General features: G+C 43.5%; 1 protein-coding gene across 6 annotated transcripts in view; it reads right to left on the reverse strand.

Moving 5' to 3' along the window:
* Positions 1 to 23,367, reverse strand: part of ERG (ETS transcription factor ERG) — a 240,559-nt gene that overhangs the window by 23,918 nt on the left and 193,274 nt on the right. For all 6 annotated transcript variants that reach the window (XM_032355008.1, XM_032355047.1, XM_032355001.1 and 3 more), the window contains one exon: positions 15,948 to 16,099. In XM_032355008.1, coding sequence (XP_032210899.1) covers positions 15,948 to 16,099 — 152 coding nt within the window. The remainder of the gene's footprint in view (positions 1 to 15,947; positions 16,100 to 23,367) is intronic.

Below are 23,367 nucleotides of genomic sequence, written 5' to 3' on the forward strand. Positions count from 1 at the left end.
GAAGGACTATTTTTTTGGTGGGGAAGGGGAGCTGGTACCTACCTCCTAGAAATCAGTTCATTCTTGGAATGCATTTTCTTCTCTTAATGGTTGAACTAGATATTCTAAAAATGATATATAAACATCTTCCTGAAAGTCATGGGCTTCATGTTCAAATGGTAAAATGACATATTAGGAAGACAGCCAAAAAAAGAAGTTTCTTTGGTCCCTTGGTGTGCTACTAATTGGTTTCCTTTGCTAAGCCCAGGGCTGTCACGGCTCATTCAATTTTCCTTTTAGGGACTCATGGGCGAGACCCCAGGGACCAATTCCTGACCTGCATTGTTCTTATTACAAACATTCTTGCTTTGGGTTGGTGAAACAGCCATTCTCCTGTACTGCTGGCATAACTATAAATTCCTGCCTCCTTTCCAATGAACAATTCAGCAATACATTTGAAACATCTTTCCAAAAAGACGTGTGCTTCGTTTCTGAACTAAAAATTCCACTTCTAGAAATTTATCGTAAGGAAATAATAGAGGATGTGCGCAATGATTTATTTTCAAGGATGTTCTTTGTAGTGGTGTTTATAATAGCATAACATTGGAAACACCCTAAATGTCCAACCAAAGAGAACTAGTTAAGTTGTGGCACATTTAGGGATGTTCCTGTGATACTTGGAAACTAAAATTATACCATTGAATATATTGATAGGAAAAAATGCTCAAAGTGGATTAAATTTAAAAGTTTGAAAACATTATTGAAGCATAATTAAACTTTGCTAAGAAATGTAAATATATCCATGGAAAGAATTTTGGAGGGCCCGGCAATAAGAGGTCAGCTGTCATCTCTGGAGAGAAGATGATGGAGATTTTTAGATTTTTTCTTTATCACTAAAATTTCACTAAACTGTATTTCCTGTTTTTCTCTCCAAAAAAATGTAGTACTTAGGCTAAAAATTGTTTATAAAAATGTATTCTGCTCCATTTCAAAATCCAAACAAGATCTTACAAAGGGTTTAAATACATACACACACACACACACACACACACACACACAAGGAGGGTACATGATGTGATGAGCCCTGGGTGTTATACACAACTGACAAATTATTGAACACTATCTCTGAAACTAATGATGTACTATATGTTGGCTAATTAAATTTAAATTATATTATATATATATATGTGTGTGTGTGTGTGTGTGTGTGTGTAAATATTTTTATAAAATTTTCAAGGGGATAAAATTTTAATCTCTTTCTTATGTGATTTATTAATGGGGATTGCTTCATTTGAAAAGAATAAAGTTACTTGAAGTTGTGTTACTCCTGTTATCTTTTTGGGAATGGATCTCTACATCCCCACCCTATAAGCAAAAAATATGAAAAACAAATGATGTCCGTATGATAAAGAAGGTATGATACAGTAAAGAAGGATGTTCCTTTCTGACCTATCCATGGGGTGCCATTATTCTGGACCTACTCTGGAGGTGTCATAACAGAGAATACTTTTCGAGAGACAAGCCCAATCTCCCCCACATGAAGCACAGGACCCCGAGTTTGCCAGACCCCACTGTCTTCATAGGTGTCATTCCCAACCAGTCCCCATCCCCTCATCCTACAGCCACACACAACTGCCTGCCCTCTCCTGAATCAACACCCCATGCCTGTCCCCAAACACCATCCGTTGCTTGTGGGATTAGCCCCTTCTTATCCCCTCACTTTTGCTTACCACCTCCTTTGGGTGTCTATCCTCAATGTTCCTGAGAGCTAAGCACTTCTAAGGACCCTCTGGAGCCGCACCAATGACAGGACCAGAGTAAGCCTCACAATCCCCAGTACCTGGGCCCAGCACAGATGCCACAGCCATAGGTAGCGTTCTGTGGAGTTCAGGTCAGTGTTGAGTCCCAGCTGAGTCCCAGCTCTCCCTTCAACTCCACAGAGAGCCCAGTAGAGTCTCTCCAGTCTCCTCCATGGCCCATCGTATGTCAGCAAAGTCTTCTTCTTCTGCCCCATGCTGCCATCGCAGAAGGGGGCTCACAAGGTCCCACAAGATTCAACAGAGCTCACCTCCTTCCCCGACCCCTAACTATGCATGGGAAGGAGAAAGGAGACAGGGCCACAGAATGAACCCCAGCCAAGCACCACCTTTGGCTATGTTAAAGGCATGCCATCCCATATCTTCGGCCCCCAGAGAGCAGTGTGACGCAGGACCCACCAGATCTCATGACGGATTGCTTTCAAGGACCTAAAGAATGACTCCCATAGGAGAAGGACTAAGATTCCTTTGACTCAAGTAAGAAATGCTGAGAATTTATGTATACACAAATACTATGGGAGATTCAGAGGTGGCCAGGAAAGAGAGAGATGCCAAGGAAAAGGGTAAAGTTTTCACCGGAAGGGCTCGGCTCGAGCCTGCGTCAAGGAAAAGTATTTGACAGAATTTGGGAGCATGGAGAAGCCCTTTAGTTTAGGCAAACAGCAGGAGCCCAGCTTCATACCCACTGAGGCACGAAACCTCTGTGGTGCTGAGGGAGAAGGAAGAAATCCGGTGTGGCTGGAGTAGAGCGGCGGAGAGGGAACACACAGACATAGAAGGAAGGAGACGAAAGTTGGGGAGCCTTAAACACCTTGCTAAGAAGCCTGGACTTTACAATCCAGGGATTTCAGAGTCACTAAAAATGTCTGAGGAGTCAAATTACAATTACATCAAGCACAGCAAACTTGGTGGTAAAATAAAAGGCTTTATTGGGAGCCAGAATACCAATATTTGGGTTCTGATTCAACCATTTACTAGATGTAAACCTTAAACTTTCTGGAACTTGTTTTCTTTTTCTGTAGGTAATTAAGTAAAATGTTAGGGGACTAGAAAAGTAAATGAGATAATGTATGTGAAAGCACTCTGCCAACCATAACATCGCCAAGAAATAATGCGTCCACACAGTGGATCTCGCACGGCAAAGTCCGTGGAGATGAAATAAACAATCTCCTATCGCAGGGCCAGCCTCTTCCTCTAAACACAAAAGTCTGATTTACACTTTATTTTTGAGAAGCTTTTGGAGGTGCTTCTGTCAGATGAATCACAAACCGCTGAAGATAAGTTGTTTTGTATTCAGCCTCCAGGCCAATTGTTTGGAAAACAGCTGTGTCATCAGTCCACATTTCATGGACATCAAAATGGTAAACCCCTGAAGTCCAAGGGAAAAGGGAAAAAGAAGTCATCTGTCTCTGAAGCCTCTTACTTGTATCTTTGATTCCATGGTTAATAGCCACACGTTTTATGAAGGTTGTTCCAATAAAGTTGAAATGAAAAGAAAAATAATAAAAGCAAAGCTGATAATTCAAGAGTTGCACCGTTGAAATTACCATTGGGGTGGGGGTGGCAAGCAGTGCGTGGGTGGAGGGTTGGAATTATTTTTACATTTCCCTGAAACTGTTTTCTGACCTAGTAGCATCCCACTGCTGCCAGGAAAGTATTAAGTAGATATTTAAATCAGGCAAAAGGTCATTGCATTGCCAAAGACATAAGGAATCTTCACGAAACAGAATACTTCATGCAGGCAAACATCCTGTTTCAGAGACACCCCCCACACACCCCAGAGTAATGAATTAAAGTCAGGTTAAGCAAGAGTCAAACCGGTGAGAATATCAGCCCAAGTGCCACTTTCTTGAACAGTATCCCTGTAAAATATTGTCTTCCAGATCAAAAAATCACTCTTGTTTAAGAAAAAAATACCAGTAGAAAATGTACCTCTAAGCCATATCACAACCCTATGAAGTCTTTGTTTATAAAACCAGGCCCTGGGCAAGTCTGCCAATCTGCTGTCCAAGATACTCAAAAGCCTGCAAAAATAAGATTTAACATTTTGTCTCCTTGCAGGGAAAGACTTTACATTTACAAATCAGGTTCAGCAGAGAGAACTGGCTTCACTTTGGGCTTCCCTTGACCACAAACTGAAATCTGAACTCAAAAAGCCTATACACAAGGCTGTTTCTGAAACTTTTAATTCCTAATTTATAGATGAGGTTCAATTATCATTTGGATAGTTATTGATTTCTAATTTTTTGGAGTTGGTGAATTAGTGAATGAGGTCCATATGAGACTGATTTTCTTTTATACTAGTTGTTCTTTTTTTTTTTTGGTGGCCTCCTGCATGGTCAGTTTCTGCAAATGCCCCTTGAGAGTTTCAAAAGAGTGCCTATTCTCTAACTGTCAGGTGCAGGTTTCTACAAATAACCATTGGATCAAAATTGGCGACTTACACTTGATTTTTAGGTCATTGATCTATCAACTACCGACAAAGGCAAATTGAAATCTCTCACCTAAAGTGGATTTGCCTTTTTCTCCTTACAATCCTTTATGTATTTTGGGGCTATGTTATTATGTACGTGCAAATTCATCACTGTCATATAGTTTTCATGAATGGAACCTTTTTTATTGTGTATTAACCCTCAGTTACCTCCAATAGTGCTTCCTGATTTCTCTTTCCACTGTTGTCAGGTTTGTTTTGATTAGAATTTGACGAGTACATCTTACTCCATCTGCTTGCTATCATTCTTTACAGTGTTTTTGTGAGCAGTGCTTAATTGACTTTCGAGTATTTTTTTTTTTTTTTTTTTTAGATCTAGTCTACCGCTCCATCTTTAACCACAATTTTGGCCTACTTACATATATTGTTACTGATGTGATTTCTGCCACCTTGTTGTGTTTATTTGCCTTGCTTTGTATGTTCTGTGTTCGTCCTTTCCAAGTGTCCTACTAAATTGATCTATTTTTCCTCATTTCTTTTTTTTTCCTTTCTTTACTGGTTTAGCTATTTAACATTCTAGATCTATTTCTTTACTTGTTAATCTTTAAACAAAATCCAAATTTAATCACCAAATATATCCTTTTCCCAAAGAAAGCAAGGAATTTGGAAGCGCTTATCACCCATCCTTCATCTTATACGATATTATCCAACGTTTTTATTTTACCCTATTGTTATGTTCCCTACTTAGGAGGCTATGGTTCTTACTCTAGCCATTTCTCTTGAGATCTATTCTTATTATCAACCATTTTTATTGCTCCCATTTCCTTCTTACCTCACTCCTTTCTTCTAGGATCCATTTTCTTTGTTTATTAAATCTTTCACGGTTTCCTGAAGTGAGGGTCTGTTAGCAACAACTCTGACCCTTTGTTTGAAAACATCTACTTCCCCCACAATCTACAGAATGGATTACAATGCACTCATAATGAAGTTTTTCATCACATCCCCCTGAAGTTTATTTTAAAGGACACATTGGTTTCACCAAGCAACTGAATGAGTCTGTGACAAGGAAAAAAAAAAAAAAAGTTAAGAGCCCAGAAGAGAGCTAGAATTGTGTCAGTTTCTCCAAGCTCACTGAAGATTTTCTTCTCTTGCCTTCAGTGTTCCATGTCATTGTTGAGAAGCTTGCTGTCCCTATAACTGTCATGTTTCTAGATAGTCTTTTTGCTTTGCTGGTTCTTAAGTACTTTGTCTTTAGTGTGCTGTGATTTTGCCAGAATGTGGTTACTGTGGACTTACTCTTAATTTTCTTTCTCTGTCTGATGCTTCCTGTATTTGGAAAATGGTCTTGTTCATCAATTTTGAAAAGTAGGATTTTATCTTTTTGAATATTTCTTCTTGCACATTCTCTTGATTCCCTCCTTTCTGGAACTTCTGTTAGATCTACATGGCACATTATCACGAGCCCCTTATCCTTGACCTTCTCTCATACTCCATCTCTTTGTCACTGTCCTGCACCCTGAAAATAATTCCAAGTCTACTTTCCTTAACACTCTTCAGCTTTTTCAAGTCAACTGTTTAACCCATCTTTTGAGTTCCTGATACTTTTGAATCCTTTTCTGTAGTTCTAGGAGTTCTACTGCTTCTTCTTCAAAATTATCTATTCTTTTCCATAATGTCTTGCTTCTCTCTTTCTGGTTCCTTCTGTTGTGTGTTTAACCACTTTTAAATCTACTTTCCTTATATTCCTAATCCCATGCTTCAGTTATCTAACACTCTCCAGGTCTTAATCATATTGTGTGTTGTTTCTGCTGAATCTTGGTCTAGGTAGATTGTTTCTTTCTGTTTTTGTAATTTGGAGTTAGAGTCATCTTTAGGGAACCTTATATGCAGGAACTCTATAAAGTTTAGACTGAAGACCAGTCTATCCAGGAAGATCTACTATGTCCTTCTACCAGGTGTCTGAGGTTGTCCTCAGCCCATGACCACTTTACGATGCTTAATTTCTCAGCCTGGGGTTGCTGTGAGAAACACAGTTATGTGCATGTGTGCATAGGAAGAGATCAGGTCCAACTCCATGCTTTGTGCAAGATCAAGACCTTATCTCTTTCCCCTTTAAAACCCAAATCTGTGTATTATAGACACTAGTATCCCCCCCATCCATGCCACCTGTGTCAAGGAGGTGACAACAGGAGGGAGAATATACTCTGTTCTCAGTTCCTCCCTTGTTTTGAGTCACTAAGGAACTCACTAACTTTCTTCCCACAGCTAGACATATCAAAGGGTGTCAGACTCCATGCTACATTTCCAGGGGCTCTGCAAGAGGGATGCCTTAAGTTCCTTTTAAGCTCAACATTTTACTAGGACCAAGAGTCTTCTCAGCATATTTTTTACCTATTTACTTTAAAACTTCCCCATTTCCAGTGCATGTGGTCAACCAAGCTTATGCGATGCTCTGTTTCATGCACTTATTACTTAATCAACTGTCAAAAAATTAATTGTACATATTAGTCATGCAATTCCCTACAAAAGAGCCAGACATTGCAAGAAAATATGCCTGTCCTCAGCCTGCCTGAGATTCAACAATTTAAGTATTCTATTCAAAAAATACATGATTAAATTATTTTTGCTGGGATCTAAACATATTTTTGACATTCCAACATACCAAATTATTTCACTAGATGGAGTCATTCTCAACTCTTCTAGAGCAGATTATCTAGCTTTTGGATTTTATTTTCCTTCATTTCTTTCCCCTGGTGCATCTCCTTGATTGTACCATGACAACACAGCTTATGATGTCTTACATGCAATGACCTGTCCCACTTTAAAGTTTCTCCCTGCTTGGCTTCTCTTTGCACCTCTTTAGATGTTGGTGTCCTCGGAGTTTTGTTCATGGTCCTCATTCCATAGATCTCCCTGGACTTCCTGTCTACACTCATGTCTAGTTATAACACGCATACCATATTAGTTTCCAAGCATGGCTGTAAGAGCATACCACAAGCTAAATGACTTAAAACAACAGAAATAGGTTGTCTGAGGCTTGTGGAGGTCAGAAATCTGAGAGCAAGCCTCAGTGGAGCCCTGATCCTTCCAGGGCTGTGGGTAGAATCCTTCCCTTGACTCCTCTCCCTTCTGGTGGCGGTCAGCCATCCTTGGTACTCCTTGGCCTACAACTGCACCAGTTCAATCTCTGCCTCCATTATTAGAAGACCTTCTTCCTTTCTCTGTGTCTGTGTCCAAAGTTTCCCTTTTTCTAAGGACGCCACTCATGTTATTAGATGAACCCTCATGACCTCATCTTGACTTGATGCACTCTATAAATACTCTATTTCCAAATGAAGTCAAGTCCTCAAGCACTAGGAGTTAAGGCTTCAATGTACCTTTTTGTGGGGCCACAATTCAACCCACACCATATGCGTATGTCTACAGATCTCCCTCTTTGAGTCTAGGGATTTCTCCCAAATGCTTGACCGGAATGTGAAAAGAAAAGCTACAGTTTTTGAAGGTCTTACTGTGTCCTTGGCATTATTTATGCACTTCACATGTATTTTCTTATTTAATCTGTACAGTGTCATACAAGGTAAGCATTACCATCCTCCTTATTTTGGTGCAAAGAACTCCAAAACTAAATGACTTTCCAGATCCCAGAGCTAAAAGATGGCAGAGTTTGGGATCCATGTGTGGTAACCCCTGATAAATGACTCTTAACCCTAAGCTCTACATGGCCCCCAGACTGCCTTGTGGGTGGGTGTCCCATGGGTAACTTAAACATGAAATAAACTGAACCAATTCATTTATCTAATTTTTTTTCTATATTCATTAACATCCATCCAGCCACTCATGCTAAATCTAAGCTATTTTCAATCTCATCCCAGAAATGTAACATTTACGTGCTGAGCAACATGATACTCTATTTTGAACATCTCTTCTAGTCTGTCTTTCTTTCTTTCTTCCTCTCATCTCCTTTGAAAAGCTCATTTCAGGATCTCTGAACAATTTAACAACTGCTTCCCACCATTGTGTGTCCTTGTATTTCTCCCTGGGTAATTTTGATAGGGTAGCACTGGATCAAGAACTTGGACGCTGGAGTCAGACAGAACTAGGCTCGAATCCTGGATTTCCTAAATTATTGGCTGGGACATCCTGAGCCATGATCTTGGCTTCTCTAGTTTTAGTTTCTTTATCCATAAAGTAAGAATAATAAATAATATATACACCATAAGGTGCTTGTGGGATTTCAATGAGATAATACTTTTTCTATAAAGTGGATGGCCCAGTACCTGACAATAGTGTGCACTCAACAGATGGAAACTCTACAATCTTTCTGTGTTTTTGGCTTTAGTCACACATAAAACCCCAGGGCACTTTCCTCAATCACTATTCAGCTTATCGCTTAGGAATGTAATTCATTTTGACTTTAGGATTTCAGCTTTAGCTGGTTTGTTGTCTGGTTGCTTGATTTGGTGCACAGAAGCAATTTAAACAGAAGCTTACAGAAGCACACTCCATGATGTAGACATAGTGTGAGAGATGCTTGGGAGCTTTTAGTGGTGTGATGAAGTAAAATGAAGGCATGTTGTCTTACCAACAAGTTCTGTAGGTAGACATGAGCTCATGCTCTGGTCTTACCTACCTGTGCAAGCACCCCTGGGAGAGGTATGTCCCTTCCTTCCAGGGCTCCATGTTCTTATATGTAAAAGAAGAGGTTTGTGATGGTTTACTATGTCAGCCTGACTGGGTCATAGGACGTCCAGACATTTAGTTAAACATTATTTCTGTGTGTGTCTGTAAGGGTGTTTCCAAAAGAAATCAGCATTTGAATTGGACAACTGAGTAGAGCAGTCTGCCTTGCCCTGTGTGGTGGGTGACATCAACTAACCCACCAGGGACCTGAATGGGGAAAAAAAAAAAGTGGAGAAAGAAGGGAAGGATTTTCTCCCTTTGCCTGGCTTTTGAGCTGGGACATCCATCTCCTATGTTCAGGTCTCTGGCTTTCAGACTCAGACTGAAATCTACACCATTGGCTGTCTTGGGTTCCCAGTTTGTAGACAGCAGACTGTGGGCTGTGGGACTTCTCAGCCTCCATAATCACATGGGCTAATTCCATATAATATATAAATAAATGGGGAAAGAGAGATAGAGAGATTGGTTCTGTTTCTCTGAGGAATCCTGACTAATACAGAATTGAACTAAGATCATCAAGAGTCTCGTACCTCCAACTCCTGTGACTCCACGATTCTTGCTAACTAAATCTGGATTACCATTAACTCAGTAAGTGCACATTGACTGACCTCTGCACACAGGCCACAAGCTTCCTGCTGCCTCATCTGGTGATTAAGAATTCAAAAGACATATTCTCCAACTTGCAATCTAATAGAATAGACAGGTTCATAAATAACTAACTCTAATATAAAGATTCAAACATAATAGGTTTACCATCTGAGCTTGGGCAGTAAGTATATTCTTCTATCACTTGTTGTTCATCTGCTGTCAAAGCCCAGCTTGGAGATATTTAGGTAGAATCATGAGAAGGCCATATGAGCCTTGTGTCACTCCAAGAACTCAAAATCTTGACTTTACAGTAAGCCAAACCAGCAAAGACTCACATTGGGGATATGGCCTCTGTCTGCATAAAGCCGTTCTCTAATGTAATTCACTCTGTTTATAAAGGATATTCACAGGAAACACACTGGTAAAATGGAGCTCTATAATCATGGCAGAATGACGGTCATCTCTACAGCCTCAGTGGACCCCAAGGGAAAGTCCAGGGATCCTACATGTAGGGTTCAGAATTGAGGAAAACATCACCTTCCCCATGAAACTTCCTTGCAAAAACAAGGATTATGTCCCCACATGACTTTTTATTTTGGCTGCCAGGAAGCTAACAGCCATACTGGAAACATGGCTACAGTATCTTGGCCAAGCTCGTGGTCAAATGTGGCCAAAATGGCTGCATTCTTCACTCATGTGATTTTGTTTTCCATTAATATTTTTAATTTCTTCAGGACTGACTCCTAATTTCTTTTTGATCAGTAGTTTGGTTCACATGTTTATCAGTAGTCTAGTTCACAAGGCATCTTAAATTCTCCATGGGACTAAATAGTATATGTGTATTTAAGTAAGAATGGAATGTATTCTAGAATATAATGTGAAATGAAATAAAGCATGGTAATAAAAGAATTGGTAAGATGTCTTATGAGAAGCAATTATGTTGCCAAAAGACCAATGTTGGCTTCCTAGACAGGGAAGTTTGCCCTGAAGAAGGATTTGTGAGCAGAGAAAAGAGGGCTGAGGGCATGGGGTGGGCAGGATGTGGCAGAGAGAAATGGCGGCAGGTGCAAAAGTATTTGGGAATCATATCATAAATGATACCAAGGAAGTATCTCTTGACCTGGCATGTTTATTGTCATCTACTTCATCCGATATTTTGAAACATTTGTCTGAATCAGTCATTTGAGCTCTCAATCCCACACTCTTCGGTCAGGAGCTACTGACTTCATGTGGATGGGTCTAATCTATTTCTGACCGGCTCTGGGTAATTCCTCCGTGATGGGCCTAAGAGTAGCAAGTATTCACTGAGTTGCTCATGAATTGTGAAGGGGCCCAGTGAGGAGGGTCTGAAGAAGACACAATACCAGGAATTCCAGCCATGGGTGTTGTGGGAGTAGGAATAGGGCGTCTTAAATCATATAAGAACTTTTATTCCTGGTGACTGAAACACAGTAACACTCAGTGAATGAATGAATGAATGAGTGCGTGCATGAGTGAGTAAGTGAATGAATGAAGCAAACAAGCGAGTGTGGCAACTCTTTATCTCTGAGACTTCTGATTGCCAGGACCGCTCATGCTCAAGGTGGATATTTAGAAAATAAAAGTAGAAATGTTTGACTGAAGAATCATTCAATTACCTCTGAAACTAAAAATACACTATATGTTAATTAACTGAATTTAAATTTTTAAAAAAGAGGGGAAAAAAGTAGAAACATTTAAAAAGCCCAACACTTTTGTACCCATTTTAGGGAATAAAAATAGAGCAAAGAAAAAAAAATCTTTCAAAATGATGTAAGCTGCTAAAACCCTGTCCTATTGCATTTTGGTCAGCATTTTGCAACTTTTAAAAAAAGTGGTTGAAGACTATGCCTTCCTCTTTGTTAGCCCTGTTGGTTAGCACATCACCAAGAGCATTGTCAATACGGAAAAAGTTACAGGGACCGCCAGAGCTACAGCTGGTACCCAGAGGGACAGCATCCCTGATGGCAGATGCTTCATGAGATATTGTGAAACCGAGGTGCTTCAGAATACGAGCCTCACAGTGCAGTGGAGACCATCTGTCTCTCAACAGTGATCTCTGTTCACAGATTGATGCGAGGCAGATGTCGGAACACCCAGAAGTCGGATGCTTACATCGTGCCCAAGTCGTCTTGGCTGTTGATAGGAATGCAGCCCAGTGCCTACGGGCCTCATACTTTGCTTAGTCCAGACTGTCAGAATGGAGCCTGGGGAGCCACTCTCACACTGCCTTCTATGCCTTTAACTGTCCTGGGTTTTCCTGTGGATGCCTTGATGCATGGTCTCTGCAAATTTTATTTTATTTTATCTTATTCTGTTCTATTGATTTTATTTTTCTTTTTTACTTGAGTATATTTGTCATATCATGTTACATTAGTGTGCTACCAATGATAGGTCCCAAAAATACATCCTCAAGGAGAAGCTTTAGGAAGACAAAATTCCTTCCCACCATATGGGTGATTCTTCATTTTTGAAATTATTTGGGACATCAATGTGAAATTGTTGGATATTTCCTATCTTCCTGGCCACTCCCACTTCTAAAAGTAACCCAGCTTGCATTGGTAAAACGGATAAGGTGTATTCATGTAAAATTTATTTGGTGCCTTCTATTTAGATTAGAGCATCTCAAGCTGTAGTATGCATGGAATCACCTGGAAAGTGTGTCAACAATGTGGGATCCTCGACCCTCCCCACATCCAGATTAAGATTGGATTGGAAGTATGCCCTTTCAAATCACAAGTCCCCCCTTATGCAAGTGGTTCTGATCATATATGGAGAAACATTTTTCAGTCGACATCCAAATCCAGTTGAGCCAACCAACAAAATGCCATTTCACCAGGCCACACGTGTTTAGCTCCTTATAAGACTGATTCCACTTAATGACATTCTGATCTACAACCATGTCAGGAAAATCCCAATCCCATGAGATGTAGACTTAGACATACAGATGTATACCAAATAGACAGACAGGTAAATAAAAAAGTACAAATGTGCTTTGTTGTCCAACCAGTGAACTTTGAGAGGGGGAGGCACAATCTACAATTTTTCCAGGACAATAGGCATAAGCCAGGGCTTTCTGGAAAGTCTGCTGGTCTCACTGATTGAATGTTTTTCTCATGACTTCCCTGCTCCTCTCCTACAACAAATCAAAGAATACATTTTCCTCCAGACACAGAATGCATAGATGGGCCATCTTTCCCATATTACTTTCCTTTTGATCCTATGAATGCCTAACCACGTACTGAATGAGGCATCCCCTTCTCACTGCCTGCTGACGCCCTGGAGCCAAATGACACCCACCTTTTGCAACTGTGCAAGATTTAAAGGTCTGCATTTTAAAAGCAGACACTTAAACATACATAATTTTTTCAGCTATCTTTGTGATTAGCACTTCTGAGTATCCATCGATGTGTTTAACTAGTAGGAACTCTATGGGCCAGGTGGAACCAGGTTTGGAGAATTCCATCTGTGTGTGCAGAGTACTCTCTGGCCAAGATGTGCCTGCAGGAGGTACCTGGGTCCTGGGTCCTGGAGCTAGGGCTAAAGGTACAGATCCAGCAGCTGACAGAGCTGTCCCCAGGGCTTGCAATCTCATGGCCCCATTGGGGAATTATCTGGATTGTGCAATGTAGCCGTGTGTGTGTGTGTGTGTGTGTGTGTGTGTGTGGCAGGTGGGTGGATGGGTGTGGGTGAATGGGTGTGTGTGTGGTGTGTGTTCATCTGTGTGCCTCTGTATGAACACACACACGTGAAGCTTGGCCAATAACTGAAAAACTCACAACTTGCAAAACCAGCCACAGCCAACTCTCTTACAAACACTACTAACTGACTAACTGCCTGCATGGGCGTGAAGCAACCAAATGAGGGAACAGCTGAAAGAGAACTTTCTTCAGGGGATGAAACCAGCCTTTACACAAAACCTTAAGTGTGAGCCAATCTGCGTGACCACCGTTCCACCCACCCAACTGATGTTTAATGAGCACCTACTGTACAATATCAGGAATGACGGAAGCTCTGACTTGATTAAACTGAGATATAAATATCTCTCCTGTTTTCTCAACATTTTACTTAAGGTAGAAAGCCTCAAGTCTGTCCCTGTTGGAAATGATACTGATGACTTCAAAGCACATTGGCCACAGGAGAGAAATATGACCTCAGGAGTAAACAGGGTGAGAGTCACTACGCATTACCTCCAGGGTCTGTGATTCTATGAGGAACAAAGACAAGACTCTCCTCAGACTGGTTGTCCTGTCTTAAAAAATGAAAAACATTGTTTTGCCTGAACTGCAGAAATGACACTCTTAAGAGACAAGGCTAAGGGAGAGACAGGTATGGGTGGGCACCCTTTGGGTTCCTACCTCAACCTGCTCCTATCCATACAGCATCTGAGGTAACAGCATCCCTCTCCTCCATTCCTCCCCAGGAACATCCATCCATGCTCCCTCAGCCTTTTTTTAGGAACCGCACAGCCAGAGCGCGTGCCTCGGACACTTGCTCCATATTTTTCCCCATCAGCAGGAAGTACCTTCTATGACCCAGAAGCAAGTCATGGGTTTCTGGTAAGTAGCTCCGCTATGGTGACAAACCAAATACAGGGCTTCCATATGAAAATCAACTGCCTTTCAGTCAACATCAAAACCTGTTTTGTCCCTGTCATCAGGTGCACATGAGCCTTCACCTTTGCTGTCCTCAGTAAAAGTCTCACAAAATGCCTCAGGATGAGAGAGAACCCCAAGAGCAATGCCCTTCTTATCAACCACACCAAATCACCTCTATGCCGTTTACTGAAGACCACCACCTACCCCCACCCTGCCAGTGACAATCGTGCAATAACACTCAGGCCATGAGCCCAAGCCGGATGTTCAGCCACATTCTCCGTGCACTGTGGTCTATGTGGAAGGCGACAGAAGTCCATGAACGTGACTGAACACAGACTAAGGGGCAGCGGAATGGGAATCACACCATGGAGGGGATTGGAGCCCGTTCGCCATCACACTTAGCACAGATGAATTTGGGTGACCCCTGGAGCAAGGCTTAGTCAAGTTTGGGCAAACCTCTCACACACACACACACACACACACACACACACACACACACACAGGTATCCTTTCATCCAATCCCCCCTCAGTTAATGCTCTTTGAGTACCTCCTGCATGTCAGGCCCTGTGCTTGGCCAAGAACGTTGGGCCTTTGCGGGGCTGAGGTTGTACGGAGGGACGAAGCAAAGGGTCACAAGGGTGTGCGGCAGGATGACAGAAGAGAGCGGACACTGCAAAGACAAGCACGGTAGGTGGGGGCTGAGGTTCATGGGTGCATTCAGGAATGGCTCTAGGTGGGGGGGTGGGGAGGGGCGGTGCTCAGGAAAGTCCTCTCTGAGGAGACATTTGCACCAAGCCCTGATGAAGGATGGAACTACCCGGAATCAGGGGTTTCAGGCTGAAGGGACAGTATGTCCAGGCCCCTGAGGCAGAGCCAGAAGGTGACCAGATGGCTGGCCACAAGGAGTGACAGAGGGGAGCCCACAGGGGCTGTATCAGGAATCAAGACTGAATCCAGCACCTCCAGGAAGAGAACAAAGTCATCAGGAAGGCCTTTCTGAACTCTAACTGTATCTCTTACTAATGGTAGGCCCTGGGAAAAGTTAGTTGACCTCTGGGAACTCCATTTTCTTTATCAGGGAAATCATGATAGGGATTCTTATTTCCCAAGATTTCCTGAGATGGTGTCTCCAAACTGCTTACCAAAATCCTGACATCAACTAAGGACTCACGAAGTTGTCACTGTGGTCCTGGTATTTTGGGGTTTATGTGGCATATTTCCTCTGAGGAGCTATATGTAAGCCATTTCTCCTATTTCTCTTCAGTTTTTGCTCAACAAGTAAGTTCCCGGCATTCTCCTCAAATTCAGAGCTATTGCTTTGGTTGGAGTTTAGAATTACCTCTGTGGCAAAGAATTACTCTGGTTCTCGGAATCTGCATTGTAGGCCAGGGATAGCTGGAATTTTGACTTTGCGAACAAGCAATACACTGCTCCCAGCTTTTTATTTTGCCAGATAAGATTTTATTTTCAAAAGCTTACCATCTAGTAAGAATAACACTTCATTAAAAAAAAAAAAAAATACCTAACACCAAATAATCTCAGAGAAAGGGCAATTCTTCCCTTGAGAGGCCACTTTTCATGGATTTCCATTCTCTCTCTCTCTGTTTCTCTCTCTCTCTCTCTCTCTCTCTCTCTCACACACACACACACACACACACACGCACACATCAGTGGACAGCTCACCCAAGGTGGCCAGACTCCTGCTGGCTTCCATGTACAATAATTCCTTTAGACCAGTGAGGGTGACGGAAGCCAGAGGCAGGAAGAGAAAGCAGAATGGGGCTCTGGAAAGGGGCAGTTTGCAGACTGAGCAGAGTGAAGTATGAGCCTCTGACCTGCTGGGACGATGACTCTGCGCTCGTTCGTAGTCATGTTTGGGGGCGGCATGTGCTTCTCCTCCACGTAGCTGCCGTAATTCATGCCCACGGTGTCTGGGCTGCCCACCATCTTCCCGCCTTTTGCCATGCTGCATTCATCCGGGGAGTTCCTGAAGGGGAAGACGGTAAATCCTTCCATTATTGCTGCCACCAAGAAGCCTGCCTCCCAGCCTTCTTGTGATACGCAGAGAGAAGCAAGGAAGGACCAGGTGGGGAGGTTGATGAAGGAAGAGAGAGGTGTCAGAGGCACATATGGTGTCTGCTCCGGGCTGAATGACCGTGTCCCCACCCCAGAACTCTTTTTTTTCAAGCCCTGACACCCAATGTAATGGTATTTGGAAGGAAGGCCTTTGGGAGGCAATGAGGGTCCCCCTGAGGTCATGAAGATGAGGGTCCCCCTGAGGTCATGAAGATGAGGGCCCCATGATGGGATTAGTGTCCTTACAAGAAGCAAAAGAGACCAGAGGACTCTCCCTCTCTGTCTCTGCTTCTGAGGATATACCACGAAGGTGGCCGTCCACAGCCCAAGGAGAGAGCTCTCCTCAGGCCCCAACCCTGCCAACACGTTGGTCTTGACTTCCAGCCTCCAGACCTGTGAGAAATAAATTAATTAGTTCCTGTTGGATAAGCCCCCTGCAGGCTGCGTTGTTTTGTTCTGGCAGCTGGAGCTGTGTTAATATGGTGCCCGTGCTTGGTGGAAAGACGGGGCGGGCACAGGGGAAGTAGAGCTAACACCTGGCTTCTGTTTCTTAAACCAGCTCCTTCTGAAACTGTCATGTCAAAACTCCCCTGGTGACAGCTGTTTGGAAACACTTGCAGGGAAGAGCGAACTGCCATCGCCTCTCCCTGTGACTGGAAACAGGCTGGGTACACAGATGCTCGGAGGCGACCCCAGCTTGGAAGACGCTCTGCCAGGCTTATCCTAGAATGACATCCCTTTTGCAAACCTCAGAGCGAAATCCTTGTGTCCAGTTTCAAATCCTTACAGCCAATCTTGGGAGCTTTGAAGGCTTGCTGTGTCCCCAGCTGAGGTGCGGGCAGGCAAAGCAGAAAAGGAAGCAGGACTGGTGCCCTGGGAGGAGCTGGGAGACAAGACTTAGCAGCCCTGAGGCTGAGATGGGTGCGAAGCCAGCTCTGAGCATGCAGAAAGGGGTCAGGATGGCAACCGGGAACTGTTCACAGAGCTGCCATTGCTAAGGCAGTCACAGTCATCTGAATAAAGACAAACCTGCCTTTTTTTTTTTTCTAGAAATAATTCTCATTAGTGAGATTTGAAGGTTATAAGATATGATGAAATATTTAATAGGGAAACCCCAAAAGGAAAATCCAGCTTAACCAGAAAACCGGAAAATACATTGATGCTGATTAGAAGGTGAACCCACAGATCGTCAACTCAAGATCACTGTATCTGAGGGGCCTTGACAATTGGGTTACATCTTCTAAGGTGGATTTCTGGCAATTGCCTCTCAGGTTCTACCCAACAGAGGACTTTCATGCTTTTGGGAATCTCCAAATTGTCGTTGGATATTGGATTTCCCTCCCAGTGTCTAAGGCCTTGAGGTCGTAGGCTCCACTCCAAGGAGCTTTTCTTCAACCTTACCACACCTCGCTAGCTGGAGCTCTGCAGCCAACTGGTGGAATCATGAAACTATGGGCCTGGCATGGACCTGACCTTCAAATTTGAGAAGGCCAAAACCACTGGAGGCAGAAGAGCACTCTCGGGTGGGATGGGGCCGGGGGCAGGGGGCGGATGGAGAAGTTCATTTGAGAGCCAAATATGTGGACAGAAAGGTCAGCTCGAGGGACAGTGCCCTGGGAAGAGTTCATTCAGCATCTTCAGAACTCCGAAAAATCAAGGTTTCTTCCCAGCTTCTCTTGCACATGTGCCTGGTCCTGATGGAGGAAGTTTAGGGCTGAAGTGGAGGAAGCAGCAGGTACGTCTAAGGGAGAAGATCGTGGTCAGGGTCAGAGGACGAGGGCCTTACCGCAGGCCTGGAAATACATGGTCCTGCTTCATGGCATCCCCACAGCTGTGCTAACATGAAGGAAATTTAAAAACAAAAACAGTCTGAGTTCCCATGGTGTGGATTCTCTGTATTCCCACTGTGGCCTACACATGCATTATTTCCTGCTGATGCTACTTTTCCTGGCTTCAAACACTTATCTCTAGAAGCGCCATCCTAATATCACTACTGGAATGTCTTCACTTGAGACTTCATTTCCTGTCCCTTTGGAAAATTCCATCCGTTGAGTGGAGGGTGCATGTTTCGCTCTATTTGCCTCAAGGAGAGGAGTTACTAGGGACTAGAGGACAGAGTCTAAAAGATTCAGTTCTTTCAGGAAAACACTTTAGATGCTGCTCAGCAGATGAACATGATGCCAGCTACAACGGAGAAGTCTAGGTGAGCACTGCAGGTTCCCTCCTCTGCTCATCCGTTCAGACCACTTTGAGTGCCTGCTGTATACCAGGCACCATAAATCCTCTGTTCTCCAGCAGGACAGGTTAGCCTTCCCATTCAGCTTTCATTGTTTAAAATAAATAAATAAATAAATAAATAAATAAATAAAAAGGCCACATGGCCCCCCCCCAGACCCAATTTTCAAAAGCTGCTCCTTCAGAACATCGTACTCTGTTTTAGCTTCGGAGGAAGATACAATGGAACTGTGTCCTTGATCATGTCAAGTAGTTTTTGTAAAAACTCTAAGGGAACTCCAGTCCCAGAGAAGGGAGAGTGTCACCCCACAGGCCTCCGACATGCTAGTCTCAAGCAGGTAATCAAGGCCCCGGGGCCCCGGGTGTGCTGTTCTTGCTTCTCAGCTATGTCCCCTTGTTTATTCTCTTGGGAATTTTAACAGCCCAGTGAGGAGCAAAATCTCAGGTGGGACCTGAGTACACAAAAGAGAAGGGGCTTGTTCAGATCCCAGAGCCAGGAGGGGTCAGAACTAAGACTTGAAGCTGGACAGCCTCCCCTGTCCACTCTTTTAGCCCCTGCACAGAACCCCTCCACCAACGAAAAGGAAGATGCTGTCCTTCCAAGGTAAAATAGCGCTTAATTTCAGAAAGGTATCGAGACTTCCCTGCCCATGTGTTACTCTGGCTTAAGGCATGCATTGTCCCACATGCACGATTGCTTTTTTTTTTTTTTTTTTTTTTTTTTCTGAAGATGTTATTTGACAAGAGAGTTGCACAAACAGAGGGAGCATCAGAGAGAAAGAGGGAGAAGCAGACTCCCCACTGAACAGGGAGCCCGAAGCGGGGCTCCATCCCAGGACCCTGAGATGATGACCCAAGCTGAATGCAGATGCTTCACTGATTAAGCCCCCCCGGCGTCCCCACCGTTTCTAACGGTGCTGTAGCCTCCATTCATTACCCGGTACAACAGGTGTGGGACACACCAGGACATGTCTAAAAAACCTAAGCAAGAGGTAGAGACAATTCCTGGAGTAGAAAAAAATTTTTTTTTCCCCTGAGGCATCTATTTAGACACCAATTTATTTAAGAAAAAAAAAAAAAACCCCACACACACACACGCAAAAAAAACTTAACATGATTCAGAAAACAAGTGTCTATTTAAAAGTCTCCCAATAAAAAGATGTTCAGTTCGTGGCCCAGGTGTGATGAGGAAAGCCCCAGGCTGTGGAAATCCACCTCCTGGCTTACAGCCCTGCAACTGCACAGACGCTGGGCATTCTGAGGTTTGCAAGTCAGCAGGGAGAAGCTTCCCAGGAACAGTCTGGTTGGTATTCCATTGGCAGCAAGCCCTGCCTGGGAGAGAGGGTCATGTGGTCTGTACTCCACCGTGATAAGGATTTGGGCCTTCAGTGCAGTGTTTTTGAAATGCACATAGCAAAGCGCATCCCTTTTAATATTGTATTCTTAGTACTTGCATATGTTTTCCAGCAGTTTCTGAGAAAGTTCTAAGGCAATTCATTAGATGCTTGCTAAATGGGCAATTAATTTGGTGAATGCGAAATGTATCTTATTTCGGGGGGGAGGATGAATTTCTTTTTTGCAAATAAGCATCACTCAGGTTACTTCTCTCAATGACTCTTTCCTTTGGGGGCATACAGAAATTATTATGCAAAGCAAAATTATAATGAGAGATCACCCCACACCTGTCAGGATGGCTAGCACAAAAAACAAAAAATAATAAATGTTGGCTAGGATGTAGAGAAACTGGAGCCCTTGCACGCTGTTGGTGCGGCTGCACAATGGCATGGCTGCCATGGGACAGAGACTGGAGGCTCCTTGAAAGTCTTTAGAAAAGACAACCATATGACCCAGCGGTCTCATTTACACGTATTTATCTGAAAGAATGGAAATCCAAATCTCAAAGAGATACTTGCACTCCTACGTTCGTTACAGCACTATTCACAATGGTCAAGGTGCAGAAACAACTTAACTGTCCACCGTGGGTGAATGGACAAAGAAAATGTGGTGTATACAACAGTGGAATGCAAGTCTTCTCTAAAAGACGGAAATCCTGCAATTTCTGAGGGTGCACGAAGCTTAAGGACAGACATTATGCTGAGTGACATAAGCCAGTCACAAAGGACAAATACTTCAGACAAATACTCCACTTCACAGGAGGTGTCTAATATGGTTAAATCCAGGGGATTAATTGATGTGGTTTCCATTATTCCACAGAAGCAGAGGTTTCTCTCATGGCTTCTCCTGAAGAGAACTGGGTGATATAGCAAGCAATAGCCTTCCCAAGATCTGATCACAGATCCAGAGCATTCCACACAGCAGCAGGGGGGCTGGTGACAAAACAGAGTGCTCCAAGCACACAGATCTCTGCTGCTTTGGTTACAGAAATCAAGAGACTACACATGCTCAGCTAGTCCTCCAAACTTGCCATTTCTTGACACGCTGCAAAGAATTGGCCAACCCAGGAGATCAGGGAAGGGATATCAAGAATAATGAAAATAACGGAAAGAGAGAGATCTTGAGAGAGAGAAGGCTATAGATGCCAGTTTCCACAATCTTCTATTTCTGTGTTTTCAACTCATATTGACCTCTGAGAATGCCTAAGGCACTGCAGACAAATACTTATAGACCATACTTGATTTGAACCTAGGCTGTTGGGGTCCTGAGTCTAAGTACTTTGCCACACACTCTAGGACCTCACATAGTAAGGCCCTATGTGATCTGTAAGTTATGTCTCCTGGATGGGAGACATAACTGAACAGACCCTCAGAAAACTCTGTTTCGTTACTGTTGAGTATTTTCAGAAGGATATCCTGGGAGTGGCCCCGAAGGCAGTTATGGGGAGATTCACAGATGTGAGCTGTACAGGAGCGGCCACGTGCAAACAAAGGCAAGGTCTCCAGGGAGAAGCCAAAGATGGTGTGTTGATGTGGACGTACGTATGAATTTTGATTAGTCTAGTTTTTAAAAAAATGTTGATCATCTCAATTTCCAGCTGAATATCAAGTGCTCCCCCCACAAGACTTCCTTGAGGTCTCTGCAGAGACGATGGGCTTACACCGGTGAGCGTGGCAGGAAATCCAATGAGAGGTCCCCATGCTAAGAGGCACAGCAGGAAGGAATCTGATCCAGAATGTGGCCCCAAGAACTGAGAAACAACCAGCACAGAAGCTGGCCCATCGGGAAAAGAGTGGGTCTAAGGTTTTAAGGTCAAGTGGAATGCAGCCAGAGACAAAAGCTTCATTTAGCTGTTGCTATACATAATGCCTTATTTTTTAAAAGGGTAATGCACCTGTGAAAATGTACTGGGAAATTAAAGTCGGGTCTTTGTTTTTGAAAAACAAAATAAATGTGGCATCTGACATTGGTTTTCCCCCATCAGAGACTACTTACAGCAGGGGAGATTCCATCATGGAAAGAGCCCACAGTGAATGGCACAGATGCGGGCATTAGCTTGACCAGGATGGAGCCTCAGCCCTGCGCTGTCATCTGTGCTGTGTGAATGGACCTCATTTATCCAAGAATGTCACCAAACACAGCCCCAGGCGACAACCCTGAGCTCACTAGCCCCATTAAATCTGTGATTCTCCCTTACTCCACAACACTTGGCCTCCACTCACGGTTAACTGGGGCCTTAGAAAAAGTCCAAGGCAAGTCAAAATCAAATCTGGAACATCGGTATACTTCTAGAAGTGGATAGAGACAAACCCACAATCTACCTATTTTATCTATTCTATAAAATAAATCTATTTTTTTCAAGAACCATCCTTCTTCTTATCCCTGAATTCCTTTTGCCCTTAGGAGACGACTGTCACTGCCTTGTTCTCCACCACGGGCTTTACTTCCAGATTGATCTTCCCCAAATACAAATCCTCACTGGCTATGTGCAGCCTAAGCCCTTTGTTGGGCCACAGCTCCTTTGGATAAACCCACACTCACTAGATTCTCCCCAGCCATGGGTCTTCTCGATTCATTCACTCCTCTAACCAGTATTTATGGTGCAAGTCTGCAGGCCTTGCGCCAGGTGCTAGGGATACCCCGGCATCGCTGTTCTCCTGGTGTTTGCATTTGAGTGAAGGAAGCCCCTCTCCCTGAGTCGACCTACGTTTGCCCTTGAAGACCACATTCTCCACCCCCCCAGCTGTTATGTGGATAAGCAAGCTGACGTTACTCTCAGGCAGTCTTCAGTTCATCACCTTTTACTAGAATGTCACCATCTTCCCGAATGTTCTTTTTAGTTTATTGGGTGATGAAGCTCCTTAAGAGAAATATGAAGGTTTTCTCTGGCGGCTCTGTCCTAAAACTGACCCAAAGAGGAGTTCCGAGAGAGGGCCCTCCGTGGGAGGCTGGCCCCGGGCACGCATTCCCTGCCTGTCTCAAACCAAAAACCACCTTCTCAGGTGGTTTTCTTCCTAAGAACCCTAAAAGCACATACTTAGACCTAATCGACCGAACAAACTCCTAATCGAGTTTCATAGCGTGAATTGAGGTAAGTCACCACAAAAGGTATTTTCAGGACCCCAGACAAGGAGGGGATTGTCTGGAGAGTGCCGGGGTAATTTGTGGGTCTGTTTTATTTCTGAATCAGAAGCAGTGGAAAAGCTGCTTCAGACCCCATGGCCTGAGCAGCGGGTGGGGCTCAGCAGTGATTCATGGAGGGCTCCCTGCTCAGACTGAAACTGTAGATGTTTGTCTTCGCAGCTGTGTGTTATTTTTACCCTTACTAAATGCGCTCTCTTACACCTGGAATCCCAGGCTCTTCCCTCCAGTCCAGTCCCCTTCCCCTTCTCCAGAGCAGCTGAAGACTCGGTTAATTAAAAGTCACCACCAACACACCAACAGTTAGTTCTTTGTCCCTGAAAGGGGTCTGAAGTTTCCCTGAGTTTCATTATTGAAGTTTTTAATTTCTTTTTACAGCTGAAAATGGGTATCGGCGAGATCTTCAAA

This window comes from Mustela erminea, chromosome 1, assembly GCF_009829155.1.
Source record: "Mustela erminea isolate mMusErm1 chromosome 1, mMusErm1.Pri, whole genome shotgun sequence".
Taxonomy (NCBI): domain Eukaryota; kingdom Metazoa; phylum Chordata; class Mammalia; order Carnivora; family Mustelidae; genus Mustela; species Mustela erminea.